General features: G+C 41.2%; 1 protein-coding gene across 9 annotated transcripts in view; it reads left to right on the plus strand.

Annotated features, from left to right (window-relative positions):
* The window catches only part of WDFY3 (WD repeat and FYVE domain containing 3), a 281,845-nt gene extending 256,704 nt beyond the window's left edge, over positions 1-25,141 (plus strand). For all 9 annotated transcript variants that reach the window (XM_073237349.1, XM_073237354.1, XM_073237353.1 and 6 more), the window contains 12 exons: positions 4,132-4,223; positions 4,447-4,659; positions 7,245-7,392; positions 8,431-8,585; positions 9,505-9,663; positions 11,497-11,676; positions 14,604-14,786; positions 17,011-17,107; positions 19,449-19,772; positions 20,302-20,413; positions 20,796-20,993; positions 23,924-25,141. In XM_073237349.1, coding sequence (XP_073093450.1) covers positions 4,132-4,223; positions 4,447-4,659; positions 7,245-7,392; positions 8,431-8,585; positions 9,505-9,663; positions 11,497-11,676; positions 14,604-14,786; positions 17,011-17,107; positions 19,449-19,772; positions 20,302-20,413; positions 20,796-20,993; positions 23,924-24,050 — 1,988 coding nt within the window. In that variant the 3' untranslated portion in view covers positions 24,051-25,141. The remainder of the gene's footprint in view (positions 1-4,131; positions 4,224-4,446; positions 4,660-7,244; positions 7,393-8,430; positions 8,586-9,504; positions 9,664-11,496; positions 11,677-14,603; positions 14,787-17,010; positions 17,108-19,448; positions 19,773-20,301; positions 20,414-20,795; positions 20,994-23,923) is intronic.
* Positions 25,142-25,483: the final 342 nt, after the last annotated feature.

A 25,483-nucleotide genomic window follows, 5' to 3' on the forward strand; every position in this document is an offset into this window, starting at 1 on the left:
GATTCCTCAACAAACTAGAAATAGAAATATCATTTGACCCAGGAATTCCACTCCTAGGAATTTACCCTGAGAATGCAGCAGCCCAATTTGAAAAAGACAGATGCACCCCTATGTTTATTGCAGCACTATTTACAATAGCCAAGAACTGGAAGCAACCTAAGTGTCCATCAGTAGATGAATGGATAAAGAAAATGTGATACATATACACAATGGAATATTATTCAGCCATAAGAAGAAAACAAATCCTACAATTTGCAACAACATGGATGGAGCTAGAGGGTATTATGCTCAGTGAAATAAGCCAGGCAGAGAAAGACAAGTATCAAATGATTTCACTCATCTGTGGACTATAAGAACAAAGAAAAAAACTGAAGGAGCAAAACTGCCGCAGACTAACAGAACCCAAGAATGGACTGACGGTTACTAAAGGGAAAGGGACCAGGGAGGATGGATGGGATAAGGGGGCATTATGATTAGCATGCATAATATGGGGGCGGGGGGCAGGCACCGGGAAGGCTGTACAACACAGAGAATACAAGTAGTGATTCTACAGCATCTTACTATGCTGATGGACAGTGACTGCAATGGGGCATGTGGGGGGAACTTGGTGATGGAGGAAGTTTAGTAAACATAATGTTCCTCATGTAATTGTAGATTAATGATAGCAAAAAAAAAAAAAAGGGCAGTGGATCTGAGCAGACACTTTTCCAAAGACGAAGTTTGAATGGCCAATAAGCACATGAAAAGATGCTCCACATCGCTAATCATCAGGGAAATGCAAATTTAAACTACAAGGACATACTGCCTCACATCAGTTAGGATGGCCAACATCCAGAAGACAAGGAACAACAAATGCTGGCGAGGATGTGGAGGAAGGGGAACCCTCCTACACTGCTGGTGGGAATGTAAATTAGTTAACCATTGTGGAAAGCAATATGGAGGTTCCTCACAAAAGTAAAAATAGAAATACCATTTGACCCTGGAATTCCACTCCTAGGAATTTGACAGAAGAAAACAAGATCCCTGATTCAAAAAGACAGGTACACCCCTATGTTTATTGCAGCACTATTTACAATAGCCAAGATACGGAAGCAACCCAAGTATCCATCAGTAGTTGAATGGATAAAGAAAAGGTGGTATATATACACAGTGGAATACTATTCAGCCATAAGAAGGAAACAAATCCTCCCACTTGCAACAACATGGGTTGAGCTAGAGGGTATTATGCTCAGTGAACTAAGCCAGGTGGAGAAAGCAAGTACCAAATGATTTCACTCATCTGTGGAATATAACCACAAAGCAAAACTGAAGGAAGAAAACAGTGGCAGACTCACGGAACCGAAAAATGGACTAACAATTATCAAAGGGAAAGGGACTAGGGAGGGTGGGTGTGAAGGGAGGGAGAAGGCGATTAAGGAACATTATGGTTACCAGACACAATGTAAGGGGGTCACAGGGAAGACAAGCAGGGGCAAGTCTATCACATCTTAATACACAGGTGGACAGTGATTTAAGTGGGGCGGTGCGGGGGGTGTACTTGATAATATGGGTGAATGTAGTGACCACAATGTTTCTCATGTGAAACCTTCATAAGAGGGTATATCAATGATACCTTAATAAAAAAAACTATAGTGAGGTACCATTTCACATACATTAGGATAGCGATAATAAAAAAATGAAAACTCACACAAACAAAATCATAAGGAATAGTGGGAATGTGGAGAAAGAACTCTCGTATATTGAAGGTGGGAATATAAAATGGTTCAGCTGCTGTGGAATGCAGTTTGATGGTTCCTCAGAAAGTTAAACATAGAATTACCATATGACCTAGCATTTCCACACTGAGGTATATGTCTAAAAGAGCTGAAAAGGGACTCAAGCAAGAACACGTGCACACGTGTTCATAGAAGTATAATTCACACTAGCCAAGTGATAGAAACAATACATATGTTTATCAGTGGGTACCTTGTGGAACATACATATGATGGAATATTATTCAGCTGTACGAAGTCTGAAATACTGATAAGTGCTACAGCATGGATGATTCTCACAAACAGTATGCTCAGCAACAGAAGCCAGACACACGACATCACAGAATGTATAATGTCATTTATATGGACTGTCCCGAATAGGTAACAGACACAGAGTACAAATTGCTGGTTCTCAGGGACTGGGGGCAAGAGGAATGATTATTGTCTGTTTAATGGGTACAAGATTTCTCTCTTGGTAGTGAAAATGTTTTAGGACTAGATAGAGGTGGTGATTGCACAACATTGTGAATGTACTAAGTGCCACTAAATTGTTCACTTTAAAATGGCTGATTTTATGTTAAGTAAATTGAATTTAAGTTAAAAAAATAAAACAAAAAGCGCTGTGGCTCTCCATATGGAAAAGATAGTAAATGATGTGAAAGAAAAAGCACTTGGGTTTTTATCCTGTGTCTGCAGTAAGTAACATACCCCCTTGGTCTTCTGGTCTTTACAGCCTTGGCTATACATGAAGGGGAGCTGCAGGGGATCTCAATCAGACCCAGGGTTTTCTATGGACTGTTCCCTTTAAATGACATTTAAAATTGCAAATAGTGCTGATAAAATAAAATCATATTACAGATATTTAGGGAGTATGAGCAAAAATTTTTTAAGTTGATTATATCTCAGGTAGTCTGGGGATTATTACTTGCTTCTTATAAAAATAATTAAGCCTCAAGGGCATTTCAAGGGGATTGGAGTGAGCTGTGAAAGGGTGGGAGGGGCTATTTTTTTTTCTTAAGTCATAGGGTAATTTTTCCATCCAAGTCAAAACATTCCTTTAAATAGTAAACTACTTTTTGTGTCTATCACTTAATACACATTATAAATAAGCAATCAAATAACGATGAAAACAAGATTTTTTAGGGAAATATTTTTATCAGCCCTCACTTAGAATTGCCTTTGTGTCCTCTAAAATTTGAACAGTTGCACTTGAAATAGACATGAAAATTCTTAATACAACTGTTTATTTAGCCAACTTCTATTAAGCTAGTGAGTCAGCATTACTGTTTATAGAGTCATCTTTTTACAATGATTGTCTGGTTTGTGCCTAGGAAAAGTATAAGCTGAAGTTAACTTTTTGTTGTTACATTAAAAAAAGAAGAAGAACCTGTTTTATCAGATGCCAGTCCCATTTAATGTGTTTTGTTGTGGATAGATTTCCTAGGTGATGGCTTCTTTAATATGTTAGAAATTATCTGGCTATGACTCAGAATTGCAAATTACATGGAATAAATACCACTTGATATGAATTGTTTCTGCCAGGTAGTCCCCACACCTTTCCAAGGGTTTTTCCTGTTAAATGATATACCAACAGCAAAAAGTTATGTTTCAGATTTTATCTTTTTAATGAGAATCCTTATAGCAAAATGTATGTCAGTTCTACAGAAATCTCTTAAGAATTTAAAATTCGGAAATACAAGAAGGCATGTGTATTACAGGTATCTCTATGAGACTGTGGTACTTCTCATTTCCTCCTAAGATAGTGTTCACACTGAAAATGACCAAGGAGGTAGGCAACCTTCAGTACTTCCTTGATGTGAGTGGCAAAATTATGCCAAAACATGAAGACAGGAAGTTCAGTACTGGTTACCTGCTCATGACTCACCAAGCCTTAAGCATTCTGAAAAATCTAAATGAAAGAAGATTTTAGAGAAATGGTAAATGAGCAGTCCTGAGGGGATTGAATTTGAGTGTTTTTTCCAAACAAAACACTAGCCCCACAGAATGTTTCCCTAAAAAGGAATCCTGTGATCAATTAAATTTCAGAAGGATTGGTCTAATATCCCTTCTAGAGAGGGGCAGAGCCTCCGAGGAATCTTGTAGGAAGAAAGGTATTTAAATTTACATAACTCAGCATTTTCCTAAGTTGATTTGACAGTGGGGGCCTCTCAGTTCTGCTGACATTTACTAGTCTCTCTGAGGGAATTCTCTAAGGAGCAGTCTTAAGGAAATACCAGAGCAGATGACCTCCGAGGGTCCTTTCTGGTGATAAAATTTCATAGTTCTGGTAATGAATCTAACCCACTATTTCTATGTTAGTTTAATGTGAAGCTACCATTTATCCCATCCTTTCCTTTTCTTTTTGTATCCAATTACACAGGCTGTAAACAAAATGGCACCAAGCTTGGAGATGTCATCCTCCCACCTTGGGCAAAAGGAGACCCACGAGAATTCATCAGAGTCCACCGCGAGGTAATGGGAGTGCCCTCTGCAGCTGGGATTAGATCTCCCTGGGTCATCACCCACGATACAAAGAGAAGACCTTGAACAATATATCCCTTGTTTTTTCAAGTTACTAATATTGTTTTATGACTTTTAGTTGTTCTAGTTTCTCTTGACCACTGGCCAATTCTTTTACTTTCTGAAGAAGTAATAAAAGTTAGTCTATAACTGAACCTGTCTTTTGAAATTACAGGCTTTGGAATGTGATTATGTGAGTGCCCATTTGCATGAGTGGATTGACTTAATCTTTGGCTATAAACAGCAAGGCCCTGCTGCAGTAGAAGCTGTAAATGTCTTCCATCATCTTTTTTATGAGGGTCAAGTGGATATCTACAACATAAATGACCCACTAAAGGAGACAGCCACCATAGGGTTCATTAATAACTTTGGTCAGATCCCTAAACAGGTATGGATGTTCTTTTGTTACCACTAATGATCTCTTCATTTTTTAAACTCTGTAATATTTCTGTGGGTTATGAATGATCATATAATAACTAAGTTTAGACTAAGTTTTTAATGAAGGACTATGTCCAAGTTCCTAGATTATGGCTCTTTTTAAAAAGAGTATTTTACCTTACATGCTTTCCTGTGTCTGCAGAGACCTGGCAGGAGGACGAGAAGAAGAGCACAGTCAGGGAAGCAGATGGGTTCTCGGGGGCCACAGAATACACAGAGATGGGGTTTTGTCCCATGGCCGTTGGGAAGCCAGGGCTCAGTTTAAGCAGAGAAATGACATGTTCATGTTTAGATTCTGAAGACCATTCTGTCTTTAGTCTCATACAGGCACACACTGTAGGGGAGCCAAATTGGGAGCAGGAGTCTATCCAGGAAGCTCTTACAGTGGTTCAGGGAACAGACAGTGGAGGTTGGACTGGATTATTGCTGTGGGTGGAACTGCTGTGAAGGGAGCATACATGCCACGGGAATGCCTGAAGCCAGTCCTGCGCTAGCTGTCTAACGAACGTCTTGGCATTGGAGAGGAAAGCCAGCAGCTCAGCCTCTGAGCACCCAGATGCTGTAGTTTCTCACTGCTAGTCATGAGCATGCTTGGTGAAGTGGCACCAGCCTTTCTTTCATCCCCACGTCCAGGGCCTGCCAGGAGTGACCAGGGCAGTATGGAGGAGGCATGCTTTGCTGGTCCATTCAAACCACTCACCTTCCCAGTGCTGTGGGCTCTGTGCTTTGGCCCTAGCTGTCCTTGTCTGCTCCTGCTTCAGAGCTCTCTCCTGGACTCCTTTTCCGTAGGTTTGCAGGCGTGCAGGTTGGGAGCACACAGAACAATGGCCCAGCCTTTCCATGGGGAAGCCATGCTGGTGGGGTGGCCTGTAACAGCAGCACTCACACTGCAGTCTGTCTGCCAAGGGAAGAGCCATATCCACTTTTAAAGCAAAGTGCTTGTGATAAACTGATCATAGCTGAAGAATCGTAGTTAAACCTTTTCTTTTTTCTGAGGGTTACAAGCACAGGAAACTGTTTTGAACTCTGACACAAATATTCTGAACAAAAAGATCAAGACATGCACTGTCACGGGATTTTTATTCCACTTTTTGGCCTGGGAGCTAACAGTGGATGCCGACACTTCCCAGACCTTCCAGTTACTAGTAGTACTTCCAAGTACATTTGATCATTGAACAATTCAGGAGTTTAAGGGCGCTGACGGCCCGTGCAGTCTAAAATTTACATATAACTTTTGACTCCCTGACTACTAATAGCTCATTGTTGACTGGAAGCCTTATCATAACGTAAGTAGTTGATTAACATGTATTTTATATGTTATATGCATTATACTATATTCTTCCCACGAAGTAAGCTAGAAAAAATGTTTTTTTCAAACTGTTGCAAATATCCAAAAAATTATCAAATGTAATTATTGAAAAAAATGTGTGTGTAAGTGGACCCTCGCAGTTCAAACACATGTTATTCAAGGGTGAACTGTGTAGCCATCCTAGAAAATCTAGGTTTTATGATCACCATTTCCATTCATCTTTATACATCTGTCCAGGCATAGGATTCCACCTTAGGTCCTCATATAAAAGTTCGACAATAAATGTTCATTCATAAACATGCTCTAAAGCATATGGACCTTTTTATACAACTTCAGAGTCTGTGTCATTGTTAACATTTATAAAAAATAAAAGAACTCTGACTCTTTGCCCCTGCATGTAGATAAAATAAGAACAATATATTTAAAGGTTTGGGTGCCTAAAAAATATATATATTTCTCTATAGAAAGCATTTTTTTCTCCTAGAAATCCAGAATGTCAAATTCAGAGTGTGATGGTGTTGCAGTCATCTTAAATTTCATTTCATCTAAAGTTTTCTAAAGATCTTCCCTTGAATACCAGTTTTCCAACAGAAGTGACTCTATGCCTAATTTGAAGAACTATATAGTATTTGAAAAATAATAATCTTAAATGTACATTGTTTCATTTTAATCCTGTAGAAAAGGTTGCACTTCCTTTTTCTCCTTTACAGTTTTGCATAAAAGAAGGCAACAGTGTTGACAGTTTTTGCAAATTAGTAGCACCTAAAAGACACCAAAATGAAGTGGCACAGAGAAAGGCCAGGTTGAAGCCAGAAATAGGCCAATTAGAGAGAATGCCTGCCTGCCCTCAGTGGCACAGAAAAGTGTCAGGCTATAAAGAACTAATGAATTTTTGAACATCATTGGAAATAATTGTCAGTCGACTACAGTTTGAGTTAGAGTGGCTTACTTTTAAACAGTTATCATGAAATCAGAGCAGCATAGACCATGATGTGAATCCAGATTTTTAGGGTCATAGCTCTGTCCCTACTTCCTGCGGTCTGAGATCTCGGGCAACCTTCTGAGCCTCTTTAAATTCCTTTCCTCAGATGTCAAATGTGGTAATACAGTACCTCATGGTTGTTGTGAAGTTTAAATGAAATAACAACATAATATTGGCACATACTATAAAGGGCTTAATAAATGTTAGCTTTCATTATAAAATGTGTCACCTTCTCTCATACCAGTTATTTAAAAAGCCTCACCCACCAAAGCGAGTAAGGAGTCGACTCAACGGAGACAATGCAGGAGTCTCTGTCCTGCCAGGATCTACAAGTGACAAGATCTTTTTCCATCATCTAGACAACTTGAGGCCTTCTCTCACACCTGTCAAGGGTAAGATGAGAGGAAATAAGCTTTTGATTCATGATTCTGTGGGACTGTTTAATAATCCTAGTTTAGCAATAACATATTTGCTCTTGAACAGTACTGTAATTTATAGTGTTAGACTTTCTGTGATAAATCACCAAATACTTGTTAGATTTTCGTCCTGTTTCTTTCGCTTTCTTTTTTTGGCCTGTTGAATTTTTCATTAGAAGGAACCAAACCAGTTTCTTCTTCTTGCTAACATAGTGAAAACTCCAATATACCAATCTTATAGCTCAACTTTATATTAATTATGTAGAAAAACTTCTGTTGTCTTCACATATATAGGTTCTGCCAATTTGGAAATAGCCATAAGAAGACTGCATTTTTAATATGCCAACTCAGGACGTCTTTTAACTGTTAACATGAGTTATCTAAAGGTACTTTTTCAAGTAGATTTTTTTTCCCTTTAGAGTGAAAAAATGTTTTACAAAGTTTTGAAGTTGTCATTTAAATCCAAAAAGTGTAGTGTCAAAGTCTAATTGGATTGGCTACCACCTCTATGCCATTTTGCTTCATTACATAGGCCCTGCCCTGTGCCACTTTGGTCACTGCCCAGCACTGGAGCACTGGTGTGATCAGCAGATTTCTGGGCTCTTGGGGAATGTCATGGCCTTCCTCTAGGACGTCTGAGGACTGGGTACAACTTAGGATGTGCTCAAGGCCTGGATTGATGGCAGGTCTTTGTGTGGCATCCTGGGGAGCATCGCAGGTCACAGTGTGCTCATCCTCATGATCAAGAAAGCAGGCTTGCTCGCTGGGAGCCAAACCCACGAGTGTCCAGACGGCAGGAAGCCCCGCAGAACAGCGGTCAGGGTCAGCATCCACCCCGCAGGTCCTGCAAGAGACTCAAAAGCCAGGCTCTACCTCTAAGGTCAATTTGTCTTCATGTAGGTGTCAGCGTGCTTGATTTGTATGAACACTGGAGATTACCTCACCATCCACTGTGGGATAATGAAGTTCATGTTACCTGTCCATATTCTAAAGGTGTTGATTTGTTTTTCATAGAGCTCAAAGAGCCTGTGGGACAGATAGTGTGCACAGACAAAGGCATTCTTGCAGTCGAACAGAATAAGGTTCTCATCCCACCAACCTGGAACAAAACTTTGGCTTGGGGCTATGCAGACCTCAGCTGCCGGCTGGGAACCTACGAGTCAGACAAGGTTTGCACTATTTCTTGCTCACTCACTCAGTCCCATCTTATCCTGCTTAATGGGGGTGGGTAAGTCCAGGCCAGGGGCTTGCCGGCTGTTCCTCCCCAGCCCAGTGGAAGTAGGGCGTCCCTGCATCACATCCGGGTGAAGTAGCGAGTGCACAAGGCATGTTCCTGCGGAACAGGCTTCCTTTGGGAAGTTGTATCCCAGGGGCTGGCAGTTTCCTTCCCGCTCAAAGAATTCCTCCAGAAGGCTTTAACCAGCAGGTATTCAGCATTTCTGCCAACCAAAAGAGCCTCCTTTTGGTGAGTCACATCTGGCCCACTTAGCATGTCAGTATTCTCAAGTGGCTGGAGAAAACCTGTCACCCCCCTCCCCAAGCAACAGAGTCTGTACATGTCTCATGGAGAGGCAGATTGTAGTGGTCCTTTAGTGTCCTGCGTTTGCCCTCTGACAGTCCCTTCCTGGATGCCTTAGGCGTGTAGTCTGTGCAAGTCTGGGTGTTACACTGTTAACAGTTCTGTTTAGTTAACATTCTCGTAGACGGTGTCTGTGATGCTTTCCTTCTACATTCTGACTGGTACAGCAGACACATCCTTTTACCAGGTTATCACCTGCGTTTACATAATATCACACCATCTGAACAGCATTTTCCCCAGACTGGGGAAACTTGAGACCCACCCCATTATGAGCAAAGCCCTTTTCATTACAGTGCTTAGCAGTAACTAGAGTTGGAAGGCTGTAGAGGGTTGTCCAGAGGAGAGCCCCAGCAGAAATGTTGCTAAAGTGAAACCAGCCCAGGATGTCCAGGGGTGTTTGCCGGCGATGTGCCTGCAGAGAGGCTTCCCCTCACTCAATATGCTCCTTGTGTTTCACGAGTTTGTAGTACTTGGCGGCGTGTGTGTCTTACATCTGTTTCATTCTACAGGCAGTGGTTGTTTACGAATGTTTGTCTGAGTGGGGCCAGATTCTCTGTGCAATCTGCCCCAACCCCAAATTGGTCATCACGGGTGGAACAAGCACAGTGGTGTGTGTGTGGGAGATGGGCACCTCCAAGGAGAAGGCGAAGGCCCTCACCCTCAAACAGGTAACAGAGCATATGGAGGAGGGATGTGTTCCGTCTCCACGGCCTACACTCTAGAGAAACTAAAAAGCTTCCATAATTCCAGGGTAATATAGACATAATGGCCAAAACCAAAATATATGTTCTTTTTATGGTCTGGAAAAAAAAAAGGGAATGAAATCAGAAGACACTATTTCTAAAAGTGATCTAAGCTGGTCTGTTTTTAATATTTGAAGCAAGCTGAAGTATATGTTTTTAGTATATATTTTAGATAATATATATTTTAATATATTAAGTATTTCTCAGAAGTTATATGTAAATAGAACTTTTGCAAACAAAATTGTATTTGCTATTGATTCAACTAATTTCTTTTCACTAAATCTTTGATAGTTTCATTTTTCCCTTAAGGACATAAAAAACTCATGAATGTATTCAGTAGAATATGTACTTTTGATCACTTTGTACTGACTATTATAAATTTTTACTTAAAGCAAGATTCCTTTTATAATTAGGCTATCAACTTTTAATATTTGATTTGTGAGTGAATTTACCATAAAGTTTTTTATTTAATGGCATATACATCTGTTTTTTAATTTGTATCATAATATCTACCATTTATTGAACACCCACTGTGCTGGGTGTTTATAAATGTAAAACTCCAATCCAATCCTGCAAGGTAGTGATTAGCCCTTTTTGTACCTGAAAAATAAAACAAAGCTTAGAGTAGTTAAGACAAATGCCCAAGTCACACTTGGAAAATCAAGGATGTAAATTTAGTCCTGTGTGACTCCAAAGCTATTTTAAAGCCAAATTCAAACAGTGGTGTCTTAACTATGTGTGGAAAAAATGGGACCCCTTGTACTTAACACCATCAGCCATCTCTGTAGGCCAGAACTTCACTGGTTGCTGGAGCTAAAGACAAACCACATAAAAAGATACAGTACCGAAGAGCAGGTGCAGTGTTGACAGTGTAGTTTGTTGATCCAAACTCTCCTGCTTATAATGTTTTTAATTTAGAAAATAGGCTTTGAAGCTAGTGTGTCATAACCCTCAGTAAAATCGCTTCTTACTTAAAACACTTATTAAAAACCCTCCGGGATTTGCTAAGCATACAATAAGGATACCTGTATAACCAAAATTTTAAGCCAATTCATTATTTTAGACTCCTAACAGAATCTGAATCTTTTTCTTCAAAATACGTGTTTTCCCACATTGCCATTTCTTTGGATCCTGTTTCTCTTCATATTCCAGCAAAAGGGAAGAGTTCTTATTCTAGTTTGTGAGTGAATTTACCATAAAAGTTTTTGTTCCTCGTGGGTGCAGCAGATGCCCAGGTGCCTCCAGTTCATTAACAGCTCAGCAGACACATAAGACACATAAGAACCTATTTCCTCTAGGAAGGACCATAGTCCTCACAGTTTGTTTGTTTTTTAAAAATTGACTCAGTTGTAGTTTCTTAAGACTAATAGTTCATGGCATGAAAGAATTGATGCGGAGTTTAAAATCTGTGCTTTGGGGACCATAACTGATACACGCCCATGTGAAAATGGCCTGGAGAAACCCACACTGAGTCGCAGTGCTATTCTGCCTGCCTTCTAAGGAATGAACAAGTCCAGGAACGAAGTAATGTAAAAATGGAGAGTAGAGCCTCCAGAGGCCCCCCCTAGACTTCTCTCTCCTCCCTGTGGGATGAGGCTCGGAGAGTGGGCGAGAGGAGAAGGAAGATGGCAGACCGCCCTGCTCACGCACTTGCGCCTTCCCTGCGCTGCTGTCACCTCCCAGTGCACGCGACCTTCAGGGATCCCTCCCGCAGCTCTGTCCCTGTGACCAGCCTGGTTTCTCTGTTCTCCTTTCTAGGCCTTACTTGGCCACACTGACACTGTCACCTGTGCCACAGCATCGTTAGCCTATCACATAATCGTCAGCGGGTCTCGTGACCGAACCTGTATCATTTGGGATCTGAACAAACTGTCGTTTCTAACCCAGCTCCGAGGCCACCGAGCTCCAGTTTCTGCTCTTTGTATCAATGAATTAACAGTAAGTCATCAGTTGTCTACTTGGTTTATGTTTAGGAAAACAAGTAGTTTTGGCTAATGTAAATAAAAAGTGACTCTGTCTTCTAAGTTGATAGGCACTTGTTTTATAAAAGCTACTACATTTTCCTTGATTTATATGTTGTTTGCAAAAGCAAATGGATATTGAAGTTTGTAATCTGGAGAGCAATTTTGTCTTAAAATCCATTCATTGCTGCATACATTAAAGAACAAGACTTTGTTGAAAACAAAAATTCTAGAATAGGCTTTTTTAAAAACACATTTGTAGGACCTGTTCAGAATGTTAAAATTGTGTTGAAATTTTTATAAATATATTCAAACTATTATGTAAAATGAAAAGCAACATTTGGGTACACAAACGAGAAAAATTATTATAGAATTATTTTCAAAAAAGATACCGAAATTATCAAATGATATCTCTTCTCATAAATAAATATTTTATATATAAGTACATTAAAAAAGTCTCATAAAATAAAAATTTATCATAAAATAAATGCACAGGCCTAGGAGCCCCTCTGCAGACCCAGCCCACCTGAAGTGGGGCAATGGGAAGGTAATCATTGCTAATGCCTTTTAGTGTGCAGGCAAGCTAAGGGTAGGTTTACGAAGACAGATCTCTGTGTCCAAGGAACCAGGCATCACTTTCATAGACTGAGGAAGCCCACATGTGCAGATCTGTCTTGCAAATCAACCAAAACATGCCCCTCCCTCACCCCATCACTGCTTAGCTATACATACTACTCCCACCCTTACCTTTAGCCCTGCTCAGAGTCAGCCACATGACACTGAGTAGTTCCAGCCCCATCCTATCATCACCTACACAGCTTTCCTTTTGAGAGTTGCTACGTCTTTAATTTCTACCAGAAGATACTAAGCACTATGCTTTAATTAAATGCTTGTAGTCGCAGTAAAAGGAAAAAGAGAAAATCAGTTCTTGTGAATCGCACTGGAGCGTCTGATAGGAGTAGGAGTGATCAGAGTTGGCAGTAAGTAGGGGTAAGAGAGTCAAATCACTCTGGGTGTATTTGAGAGGTTTACAGTGTTTTTAGAAAAACCCTGTTGGTTGGTCCTGCAAACGTTTATTCCTAAGAGCTTTATGAAAATGTCAGTGCAGCAGAACCACTCTGATCAGGCAGTGATGCTCCAAGTCCAGTCCTTTACCTGAACTATTTCAAGCACTTTGTTTTGAGGTGGTTCTTAACTAACTACGGAGAGTTTTCTCCCCAGTGGGTGTTCAGCGAGTGACCGCACGCCCACTGGATTGCCGCAGCTGCTGCAAACACTGCAGCAGTGTTTCCTTTTTCCTTTTTAAGATGCATTTGTAAGCTCTAAACTCAGGAAAAGATTCCTATTTCTGTTGTATTTTTATAGCCAATATCAAGTCAACTTTACTTCAGTGTACATTTTGGGCTTAAGCTGCTTTGCAGCTGCCCTTAATTCCTCCTCTTGCTGCTCAGCCCTCGTAACCACAGGGTTTGCTCTAACGCACTCTAGTTGAGGCACCGAGGAGTAACTGGAGCAAGTCTGCCGTCATGCAGCATGGAGCAGCTTAAAGCTCCGCTGCTGACATCATCAGAGGTGGTTCAGTGGCTGACAGGTGGTCACAGCAGTGCTTTGCTCAGTATTATTTGTGTTTGTGTTTTGGTGTGGTTCTTGCCATCTTGGTAGAAGAGCAGAGGGAAGAGAACAGGAGCAAGATCGGCACAGGCAGTGGTGTGGAAAAGCCCCAGGCCCTTTATCAGGCCGCCTCTGCCTTCCCCGTAGCTTCTTTCTTGAATTGGTGCTGCTGTTCAGCTTCTAGTTTCCCTCTGTGTTTGATGATCATCTTCCAGTTACTATAATTTCTTGTCTGCCTGATGGCTATGCTAAAATTCACTAGGTCATTCCTAAAGACAGTACCACCATCACGGCAGTCAGGCTGAGGGAAAGGAGCGGTGGCATGGAATGGTGTGTAAACTTTGGGGCCAGAAAGAACTGGGTTCACATCTTCTTGATATTACGCCAGGTACTTAAGCTCTTTGTGCCTTAGTTTCATCCTGTATGAGGCAGGGCTAGTCATAGCTGATCTCACAGGTGATTCTGAGTGTGAAGTGAAATGTCAAAGTGTCTGTCCCACCAGCTGTCACTCAGTAGATTCTATTGAAAGTATCTTAATTCCTCTAACAACAGTGGGTGTATTCTTACCAGGTTGGGTAGAGCCCGACCTGGTAGAACTTGAGGGAGAAGCTTGTTCTTTTCTGTCTTTGGAACTTGTGGAAGTGTGAGTTATCAGCACAGGGCGTCTTAAGGTTTATTCAGTTGGCCAAGGAGTGACCAATATACCAGTTTTCTTTTTTCTTCATTCCCCCTACTGCTGTGAATACAAATTTTCAAAAAGGACATATTGTTACCAAGGTTCTCTTTTCATTTATTGAAGAGAGAGAGACAACTGTGTCTTGACTGAAAGATTTCTCTTCTACCATGTGATGTTGGTAGTCAGACTCATTTTGTAAAACTAAATGGAGATAGATTCCTGCCTCCAAATGAAAGGTATAAGTAGATTTTGTAAACAGTGGGAGGTAGAAGAGTAGTTGCTCTTCTCCTTAGATTGCAGATGACTTTGACAGGGAAAAACATCACTAAGCAGTGTTCTGGGGAACAAACTGAGAGTAGAAGTGCTCTTGCCTTTGTTTTCACTTGAGATCACCTTGGCCACAGCATCCACTCAACTTTGAATTCTTTAAGAGGCCTCTGTCAAGGGTATTTTTTTGAGTCAGCAAGCACTGAATTCCAGGCTACCTCAGAACGTACCCAGTGGCTAGTTGAATGACTAAGGTTTTTGATATCAAGCCAAGCATAGAATTTGTTTCTGAAAAAGGACTGTGATAGGAAGGGAGCAACAAGTGTGAAGAGTTTTCCTTCCATTCACAGGGGGACATTGTGTCCTGTGCTGGCACTTACATCCATGTGTGGAGCATCAATGGGAACCCTATCGTGAGTGTAAACACATTCACAGGTAGGAGCCAACAGATCATCTGCTGCTGTGTGTCAGAGATGAACGAATGGGATACGCAGAACGTCATAGTAACAGGACACTCAGATGGCGTGGTCCGGGTAAGTCAGCTGGGAGGAAACGCCTTAGGTGTTTGCTGCGTCAGTTCACCTGAAACATGAAGCTCAGTTCAACTTCAACTTCCACAGCTGAAAATACCGGAACAGATTATAATATTATTTACAAACTGTCACTCAGAGCCAAACAAGCCTTGGTCACTGTGTCAGACATGGATGGGAATGTTAGGGACTCAGCTGCTTTTATTCCCATTAAGTAGATCTGTTAGTGCAGCTGACCATTTGAAAGCATAACACAGAAGATTACCCAAAGGCGATTCCTGTATCACACGAGGACTGCTAAAAGTGTAAATTGTAAAAGTACTGGCTTTTCAGCTCATCAGATGTCTTTATAGGGAAAACAGGGACCGTCTCTTCTCTGCAAAGATTCACAGAACTAGAAAATACTTCCAGAGGCCTCAGGTCATCCATTCCCTGTCTAGAATCCTAGATAATTTCACTTGAATCCTAGAGAGTTTATCCATTTCTTAGTTTTTTTATGTGTTGGGCTTCTGCAGAAAATAGAATCCACAGAACATTTACCTTTGTAGGGTTTTCAGATATTTCATTTTTCTCTCTCAGGAGATTTTTCTCTGTGCCTGTTTTCTTTAACTGTGCTCTTTGTAAAAGCAGAGAGTAGTAACTCACAGACAACCTGAGTAGATACTTTTCCAAAAGAAGGCATATAGATAGACAACAGATACATTAAAAGATGCTCAGTGCCATTAATCATCGTGGAAATGCGAATCAAACCACAATGGAATATCACCTCACACCTATCAGAATGGCTAATGTCAAAAATACAAAAAAAAAGTGATGATAAGGCTGTAATGGGATATGTGGTGGGGACTTGATGATGGGGGGAGTCTAGTAACCATAATGTTGCTCATGTAATTGTAGATTAATGATGAAAAAAAAAGTGTTGATAAGGACATGGAGAAAGGGGGAACCCTTCTGCACTATTGGTGGGAATGTCAGTTGGGGCAGCTACTGTGGAAAGCAGTATGGAGGCTCCTGAAAAATTAAAAGTAGGAAAACCATACAGCCCAGTAATTCCACTTCTGGGAATTACCTAAAGAAAACAAAGTAATTTGAAAAGATTTATGCACCCCTGTTTATTGCAGCACTATTTAAAATAGTCAAGATAAGGAAGCAGCATTAAGTGTCCATCGATAGATGAATGGATAAAGATGTGGTTCATCTATATAGTGTAATGTTACTCTGCCATAAAAAAGAATGAAGGCTCACCATTTGCAACTACATAGATGGACATAGAAGGTATTCTGCTAAGTAAGATAAGTCTGAGAAAGAAGTACCATATGATTTCACTCACAGATGGAATCTAAAAAACAAAAGAACAAGACCCCAGAAATAGACTCATAAATACTGGTGATTGCCAGAGAGAATGGGAGTATGGGGTTGGAGAAATACGTGAACGGGATATAGAGGTACAAACTACCAGTTACAAAATGAATTAAGTCACAGGGATAAAAAGTACAGCTTAAGAAATATAGTCAGTAATATTGTAATAACTTTGTATGGTGAAGGTGGTAGCTCTAGTTATCATGGTGAGCATTTTGTAATGTATATAAATGTTGAATTGCCATGTTGTATATATGAAACTAATACAATATGTCAATTATACAATATAAAAAGTTTTTAAACCCATTTTACAGCTAAAAGTAAAATTAAAGAAAGGGTCAGCAAAACAAAATGCAAAAGCAGAGAGCAGCTAATTGCTGCCCTAACGGTCGCAGTTGTAGGCTGAGTGACCATGAGGCTGTACCCAAGGCTGCTGTACCTGAGCAGCACTTCAGATCAGTCCATCTGTGAGATGTCACTGAAAACCTCACAGCCAAATCCACTGGGGATCCCGCTTACTGTGTGCCTTCTGGGAGGTTTAGAGCATATACACCAGGCTCCGAGAGGCTTTTGTAGGATACAAAAAATGTACTTAGTTGAGCTGTGTTTTTCAAACTTGACCACAGCCTTTTCCCTCCACCGTGGAACACCCGTTAACATCTCATGGAACACAGTTGGGGAAGCACTGTTATGTGTAGACAGTCTCCTGCCTCATTTTTGAAGATACAGGGAAATCTACCTCAGCGCAATAATAGAAACTAAGTTATCTATTTAACCCCAAAAGTCCCTCTTTATCCAGTACCATGTAAATTGTTTCTGAAAGCTGTTTAACTGTTTGTTTGGGTTTTTTATATTTACTTAAATTCAGTTTTGGAGAATGGAATTTTTGCAAGTTCCTGAAACACCAGCTCCCGAGCCTGTTGAAGTCCTAGAAATGCAGGAAGACTGTCCAGAAGCACAAATAGGTATTTAATACTTTCTAAAAAGTTATTTCATGGTTTTCATATCCTTTTTTTGGTAAGTCACAAATAAACTTAGAGCAAACAACATAAACAGTAGGTCAAGGTTGAGCGTTGCTGGCAGAAGCAGTCTGTTGCCTGCTGGGGGAGGTAGCAGGGCCAGCTTGCAAACCTTCCTCTAGTCCGCTGGGCAACCCTCTGTGTGCTACCGTCCCATGCTCGGCTTCCCTTGCCCCTAGTTAATAGAGTGATTAGCTTTCTGAAGTACCAGAAGCTTGGGCCTTCAGTTCTAAAGTAAGAAGCAGATATGGAGGGCACAGTATGGACACGAGGCAGCCCTCAGTCCCACATTTGTCCCACCTATATCTCAGCAGGCTTAGGCTAGATGACAAGGTGGCTGATCGTGTTTGCACACTTCACAGAGGCAGACGAGTGCCCCCAGCTGGGTCTGCTCAGGAAGGGCCTGCTCATTCCAACAGAAACCTGGTGCTCTGAGGTCTGTTAACTGTTGTGAAGCACTTCAAATTTTTCAGTGGAATATAAAGATAGATTATTTCTTTACAAAATTATTAGAATCAATATCATAGAACCAGCCTGAGACCCACTTTGGGTTGCTAGTCTCCAGAGAAGTTACCCAATTTTGATTTAGAAAAATTGGGAAAAAAGATTTATCAGAAAGGAGCAGTGTTTTTAAGTTTGACCTTTGGATTATCTCATTGTGGTTAACGTTTTACACACAGAGAATGCACCGTAAGTTTGACAATATGAGAGACTTACTAAGGGAAAAAGCTTACTATCAGAAAGGCACAAATCACTTCTCTTTGTAAGCTGAAGTAGTTTATACTCTTTGCCAGAAAACAGATGAGCTGAAGGGCAGGACATTTTAATATTTGTATTATTTTAATGCATATAAATTTCTACATTGTCAGTTACAGTTCATTGAAAAGGCCATCTGGGTGTTTGGGGGCATAAAAATTCAGTTCAGTTCAGTAAGTATTTGAGTTTACCTATTATGTGTCAGACATTTGATTAAGTGGTCCAGTGAGAAGTAGGTCACTTTCCCTTCCCTTAACAAAGCTTTTACATGAATAACAGTGGAAGATGGGGTAAGTGAGATAGATGAGTGGTTCAAATTCAGGGAAGACAGACTTCTGTATGTCTTTTTCCTCCATATATGTTTGTGTTGTGGACAGAGTCTGGCAGAAGTGGTGGAGGGGAAAGTAGCTCACAGGGAAAGATTGGCTTTGGACAGAGCAGAGATGGTAGAGCTTAAGAGCAGTTGCCTGGGTGAAAGGGAAGGGAAGCCAGTGGTTCACTGGAAATCAGAGCTGTTCCCAAGTCTGCTTGTTTGAAGACCTTAAAGCTTATGATTGTAAGCCATTGGGCTGGGGGAAAAAATTTACTCAAATTAGTCACGTAGACTACTAGTGTTAATGAGTAGAAGAGAGACAAATTGTTTGTCTTGCTAAAAATGATGTATGTATAGTGTGCTGGTACCTGCGAATTTGTACTTGGTCTCTCTGCTTTTTTCCAGTTACATACATTTATTTCTAACAGATTTTCCCACTAGTAGACTTTATTGCAAAGTAGGGAGTTGATGTGAGGAAATGCAAAATAACAAAGATGGAAAAAGACAAAATGACAAAAAGGGGGAAAAATAAAATCCTAAATTAAAACGTTCATGAGCAATTCATTCATATATGTTGTTACTTACATTGACCACTTTATGGAAGGCACTTTCTTGGGGTCCCCTCTCACACTGCCACTGTCTTGTAGAAAGAATGTCCAAAAGTCATGGTTTGGGGTGAGAATTTCAAATACATGAGAAGCATACAAATGTTAATGGGGTTCAGAAGAAATGGAGTATTAGCTTTCTGCTGCAGGAATCAAGTAAGATTTTAAAGAAAGGAGTGTTTGAACTGTGCACTGAAAGATAGGTAACATCAGAATACACAGAGATAAGAAGATGAGTCTACATAGGTCTAACAGCACGTGCAGAATTAGCCATGAGGAGGAGCAGGGCTGCGTGGAGAGGGCTGTCTGTAGTGGGGAGCAGGAGGCCGGTGGAGAGATGCGCAAAGGCAGGTTTGGGCCAGATTGTGAAAGAATGAAGACCAGGCTGAGGATTTTGGCCAAAGCATTCTATGAACTCAGAGTATCTACCTCTTTTTTTACTGTATGTAATCTAGCTGAAAATTCTGGCAACTTTTTTCTTTTATTGTCATATTTAGAATAAAATACTATGTCTATTACATCTTAACTGGTAGTACTAAAATACCAGTGGGGCAAAGCTGGGTCTAACTATGGTACGTGTGTGTGTTTCTTGATTTTCAAATGCATTACCCAGGGCACGAAGCCCAGGACGAGGACAGCAGCGATTCAGAAGCAGATGAGCAGAGCATTATCCAGGATCCCAAGGAGACACCCAGCCAGCCCAGCAGCACCAGCCACAGGCCCCGGGCAGCCTCTTGCCGAGCAACAGCCGTCTGGTGTACTGACAGTGGCTCTGATGACTCCAGGCGCTGGTCTGACCAGCTCAGTCTGGATGAGAAAGACGGCTTCATATTCGTGAACTATTCAGAGGGCCAGACCAGAGCCCATCTGCAGGGTCCCCTTAGCCACCCCCACCTCAGTCCCATTGAAATGCGGAATTACAGCCGATTGAAGCCTGGTAACTTGAAGTCTGGTGTCTATTTCTTGCTCCTGTGGATGGAGGGTTGGAGGCGGTGGACTCTAGCTCTCCCCATGCCCATCCCTGTCACGTGGACCACCCACAGAGAAGGCCTCTTAAGTTTCCTCTTGTGTGAAGTGGACTTAAAGATTCTGTCCCACAATGGTCTTTGCAATATGTGGGGAATTTTTAAAAGAGAAACATCTCAAACCAGAAACTTCATATTCATTCACAAGTCATGAAATCTTTTGAAAAACAGACAAGTTATTGCTTACAGATAAATAAATAAAACTGTGTTATGGGTAACTATGTTGAAGTTAGAAACAAGGTTCTCAGTTGGAGAAATTATATCTTCTTGCATTGAAGATTTCCCCTCCTCTATATATTGTCTTTGTGGGTGAAGTGGAAAAGCTGCTCTACTGCGTGTTGCAGCGCCTTAACTTTTCAGAGCGCCATAAATTAGGATACACCTACCAAATGGTGGCTTCTCACCCTTGAGTGTGTCCTGCCTTGCCCTCTCCCATTCCAGGGTACCGGTGGGAGCGTCAGCTGGTGTTCAGGAGCAAGCTCACTATGCACACCGCCTTCGATCGGAAGGACAACGCACACCCGGCAGAGATCACCGCCCTGGGCGTCTCCAAGTGAGTGTCAGCCCTTCTCCTGCTCCTCTTCCCAAGGGAGTCGTTGACTTCGCCCACGCACAGCAGGTCTTGGGGGAAAACAGGTTTCATTTGCATTATCTTACATGGCCCAAACACAAAGAAGAAACCTGACAGTGTGTGCATTTTAATTCCAAATTTAAAACAAAGCTTTGTTCTTCAAAGATATGGCAGTCTTTGATCCAGAGAAGTTTGAGATGGAAGTGTAAATTTGGGCTCAGTTCTGTTTTGGTCTCTTCGTACACACGCCCCCCCAACCGCACACGCCCACTGGAACCCTCTGAGGCCCTCCAGAGTGACGGCTCGTGCGCACGTGGCCGTGCCGAGGCCTCCCCTGAGGTGGCTCTGTGTCATGTCTCTGCAGGGATCACAGTAGGATCCTGGTTGGTGACAGTCGAGGCCGAGTTTTCAGCTGGTCTGTGAGTGACCAGCCGGGCCGTTCTGCCGCTGACCACTGGGTGAAGGATGAAGGCGGCGACAGCTGTTCGGGCTGTTCGGTGCGCTTTTCTCTGACAGAAAGACGGCACCATTGCAGGAACTGCGGGCAGCTCTTCTGCCAGAAGTAAGATGTGCTCCAAGCTTTTATTTCCGTGGGTTTGGCACAGAGGCTCCGATGTGCTTGGGGCCTCTGCCACAGGCTTCTGGCTCAGTGTAAGCCAGTCTCCACTGCCTCTCTTTTATTGCAATTGTGAAATACTCCGGTCGCATTGAAAAATACAAAAACAGTCATCGGAAATACCTAGTCCCCCATGGCTCTGAACGGGAGGGTGATACTGTTTCATCTTTGCCTGTAAAACGTAGATTTGTTTGAAGTCTTCTTTGTGCCCTCCCAGCCCCATCTCTTCTCCATGTTATACTTTGAGTGCGTGTGGTCACCCATATGCACAGTACTACAGCTTTGTGTGTGTGCAGTTTTACAGTTAGTGTACTGTCCACCATCTGTAACTCGCTTTGTTTACTCAGCATTGGTTCTGAAATCCATCCATGTAATAACTATTCAAATATTTTCATTTTAATTGCTGTCACGTATTTTATATGAATATATCAGAATTTATCTACTTCCCTTGTGCTGGACTTTTAAGGGATTCTTCCATTTTATTCCCTATCAACAATTATTTATTAGCTGCCATGCACATGCTAATAAATGCTCTCTAACTCATCAGGTGGAGTTTCTTCAGAGGAGAGACCTCAATGGAATTAATCAGTCATACACATGCTCTTGAGCTTAACTGAATGTTGCCAAATTACTGTCCAGAACAGCATTGTTAGCCTCCACTACCTCCAGCAAGACATGCAGGCCTCCCAGTTCTTATTTGTACTTGGTATTTTGAAATGTTTTCACATTTGCAGTAGTCCTTTGTTTTTTCAACTTATAGTGCTAGTGAGGTGGAACTTCTTTTGTTTATTGGCTGTTTGAATTTCCTTTTGGGTAGTAACTTGGGCCATTTTTTTCTTAGGTTTTGTGTCTTTTTATTCCCTACTTGAGTTCTTTATGTATATTCTGGGCTCTAATCCTTTGTCGTTAAGTCTTGCCACATAGCTTCCACCAGTCTGTGACTTGTGTTTTAACTTTTCATATGTTTTTTTCTCACTCAAGTTTTTAATTTTGATATCACATTTATCACTTATTATGACTTCTGCTTTTTTCTACCTTAAAAAAAATCTGCCCCTGTCGTGAGATCATAAAAAGAGCCTTTCTAATTTTCTTTAAAGGTTTCGAAGTTTTGTTTTTCACATTGAGGTCTTTAGGTCCAAATCCATTTGGAATTTATTATGGGTATGGTATGGGGCAGGCTCTTTTTTATTTCCCCCGTATGAAAAGTCAGCTCATTGTCCCATCACCTTTGACCTGGATGTCATCTCCGTCTTACACAGGGGGCCTATAGACTTTCCATGGCAGAAAACAGGAAAGGTCCAGAGGCAGCAGTCCCCAGCACTTGTACTGCCTTACTATGGAGATGCTTTCCAGAAAACACGAATTGTGTAACTGTTTCTAAGCCAGTTGTTGAGGTTTTCTGGGCATTGACTTACTGGAAAGGATGTGGTGTTTGGGTTTACACTCGTTTGCTCACTGGGTGCTGTCCATTGTGTCATCTCAGGCAACTTACTGATCCTCTGAGCTTCCGTTTCCTCATCTGTAAAATGTGGGTAATTATACCTCATACTCACAGAGGTGTTGAGAGAACTCAGTGAAATCATGTATACGAGTTTTATAAAGTACTAATGCAGAGTCTGGCAGTATAGGTGTTCAGTAAAAGGTGTTACAATTATTAATTTTTTTTTCAGGTTAATGTCTTAAACATTTCCTCTTGGGATGTCTGATTCAAGATGAGGTAGCCACAGTGTTGGTGCCAGCCCGTCCTTAGAGGAATTTCTGTGGAGCTGGCAGAGCACTCTGTCTTATGGTTCTATGCTTTGTGAAGCCCATTCTGTGGAATCTGGTGACCTAGTAATTTCTGATAGTCAGTACCACCGTATGTACCCTGGCACACATCTGTTCTTTGTAGCATTTTATTTTCAAAATATTGTTTGAATATAAGTAATTATTTAAATCATCCACTGCTATCAGGCATTGGATGGAGGCTTTATTTGAAAAACCTACCAAACAGTGCTTGGTTAGGATAGAGCAGGCACCGAAGAAGCCGTCCAGGAGGCTGTCACCCTGCCCTGAAATGCAGACCCTCCAGGTGCTGAGAGAGCTTGTCAGCACTCCTGGGGGTCTCCTCAGAGCCCAACAGCATCTCTTCAAGCCCTGTAAGCTGGCAGCACTTCATTTATTTCTGGACACTTTTCCTGGTAGATTCATGGAGGAAATAGACCACTCTATTTCAGTCTTGTGAAAAGCCAAGCTTAAAGTGATTAAGTGCCATATCCAAGGTCACACCCTGCTTTATTCCAGGAATAGGAATACTTACTAAATACTTTGAGCATCTCTTAAATATAGTCTACTTCAAGGAATTCTGTCAAGATAAATAGAAAATGAGAATGTGTGGACCAGACAGAAAAGCCAAACTGCCTGTTTTAAGAAATGACTGAAGAGTGGATCACTGTTTAAAAGCCCAAAGGAACTTGATAGTGAGGAGAGTGTCTTTTAAGTGGGTAGTAAGTTGTCTTCTGCCAAGAGATAAAGGCTCCAAGTAAGACTTGGGCGTGCCTCCCAGGCCCACAGGGCATGGGCCGCACAGGGAGAATGGCCACTGGGCAGTCAGACCCCTGGGCTTCATCCTGTAGGAAGAGCGGCACTTCTTTTTAATTCTCTTCAGCCATAGAAATAGCTTGCCTTGCTCTAATAATTACTTTTCTTTGTGGACTGAAACAAATAATATCATTCCTTTTGGTCCTTGGTCCACCACGTGACATGAACCAGCGTGATCCTTGGCATTGCCCTGCAAGCTGTCCGTGTGGTCCATTTGGTTTTCAAATGAGTATTTCTCGGCACAGTGATAAGACATGGAGAGGACTTGTAACTGCTTGATTTTGTCTTTCCTTTAGGTGCAGTCGGTTCCAATCAGAAATCAAACGCTTGAAAATCTCATCCCCAGTACGTGTTTGTCAGAACTGTTACTACAACTTACAGCACGAGAGGGGTTCTTCTGAAGATGGGCCTCGGAATTGCTGAAGTCAGCAGGCTGATGGGAGACCGTGGTCTGTAGACGCCCTTCCTGATTCCCTGTCACTGCTCAGCGCGGAAGGCATCAGAACAGGCTCTGTTTACACATCTCTTCATACCACGTGTGTGAAGGATTGATTTCAAAGGGATCATTGAATAAACAGGTGTAGAGTACAGTAGAGGGGCAGACACTATTCAGGTGAACAGCACAAGAAGAATATGAGGTGGTTTGTAGGAGCAACATTTTCAATTTCTGATTCTCCCTGTTAACAATTGCTGTCTCCAAGAGAAAATCCTCACTTATTAACTGTCTTTTCTTGCGTCTCATTTTTGTAGAGCTACTCATCCTTATTTGGAAAAACCAACAACAGCAAAAAGAGGCTTTTAGAAAATGGTTGTAAATCTGACTTCTTTGCAAGTAACTGTATATTGTAAATAGGTGTAAAGGCCTTTTTTTCTAAATAAGGACTTAATTGCTTGTAACATGAGACTTCAAACTAAACCACTAACTCAGTGAACTACTTATGGTTTGTCTGACATCGCTCACCAATTGATTATAAATATGTTTTTTTAAATCCTCAAAGACATTATCTGTGGTCTTTTTTTTTTCCCCCTTTCAAACCCAGCCTGTGTACCTGATATCCTTTCTTTCTTTCAAGTTGCCTGCAGTATCTCTACTTTAACTAGGCTAGTAACCAAAATAACATGGACCTTCTTTAGGGAACAGTGTGGGAGAATAAGAGTCCCGTTGTAAGGCACCCTGGGAATATTGGGGCATCTTGCACGTGGTTACTTACCACCTTAGTGTTGTTCCCGTGTCATGAGGCTGCTTGCTAAAGTCTGTCGGGACTGCCAGTTGGTCGTAGAGCACCTTCTCGGCATCGCAGTGGTGGTCAGGCGATCTATGCCCTGCAGGACACGGCCCTGCCTCAAGGAATGGAAATATATTTGCATGTAACCCAAATTAGCTTCTTTTGCATAGAACATAATTAGTATGTGTCTTTGGTGACACTAATGTTCTACTATAACTTATTTTCAAAAAGGGTAAAAAAGAAAAAAGTGTATAGAAGTAACATAATAAACCTTGTTGTAAAACTGGATCATGTCAGAACTGCTTATAATATAATTAATCTTTACCATTTAATGCCATCTACCTGAAAACAGTGAGATTTATACTGTATCAATGTCTATTTTTTTGTTTTTGCTATGAATATAATTACAGTATTTTAATATTTAGTTATTTAATTTGTTCTACTAGTTGGATACAGAACACACAAATCCAGGGAGACTAAAGCTGGTAGGGGCTAAGAGATAAGTTTAGTTTACAGAAAAAAGGCTTTGGTGGTGGAATTTTTTAAAAATGTGTGTTATGTACATATATATATGTATATATATATAAAACAAATGAAACAGTTAATCTAGATTTTAACATTTTCAGATAT

Source organism: Manis javanica, chromosome 5 (genome assembly GCF_040802235.1).
Source record: "Manis javanica isolate MJ-LG chromosome 5, MJ_LKY, whole genome shotgun sequence".
In the NCBI taxonomy this organism is placed as follows: domain Eukaryota; kingdom Metazoa; phylum Chordata; class Mammalia; order Pholidota; family Manidae; genus Manis; species Manis javanica.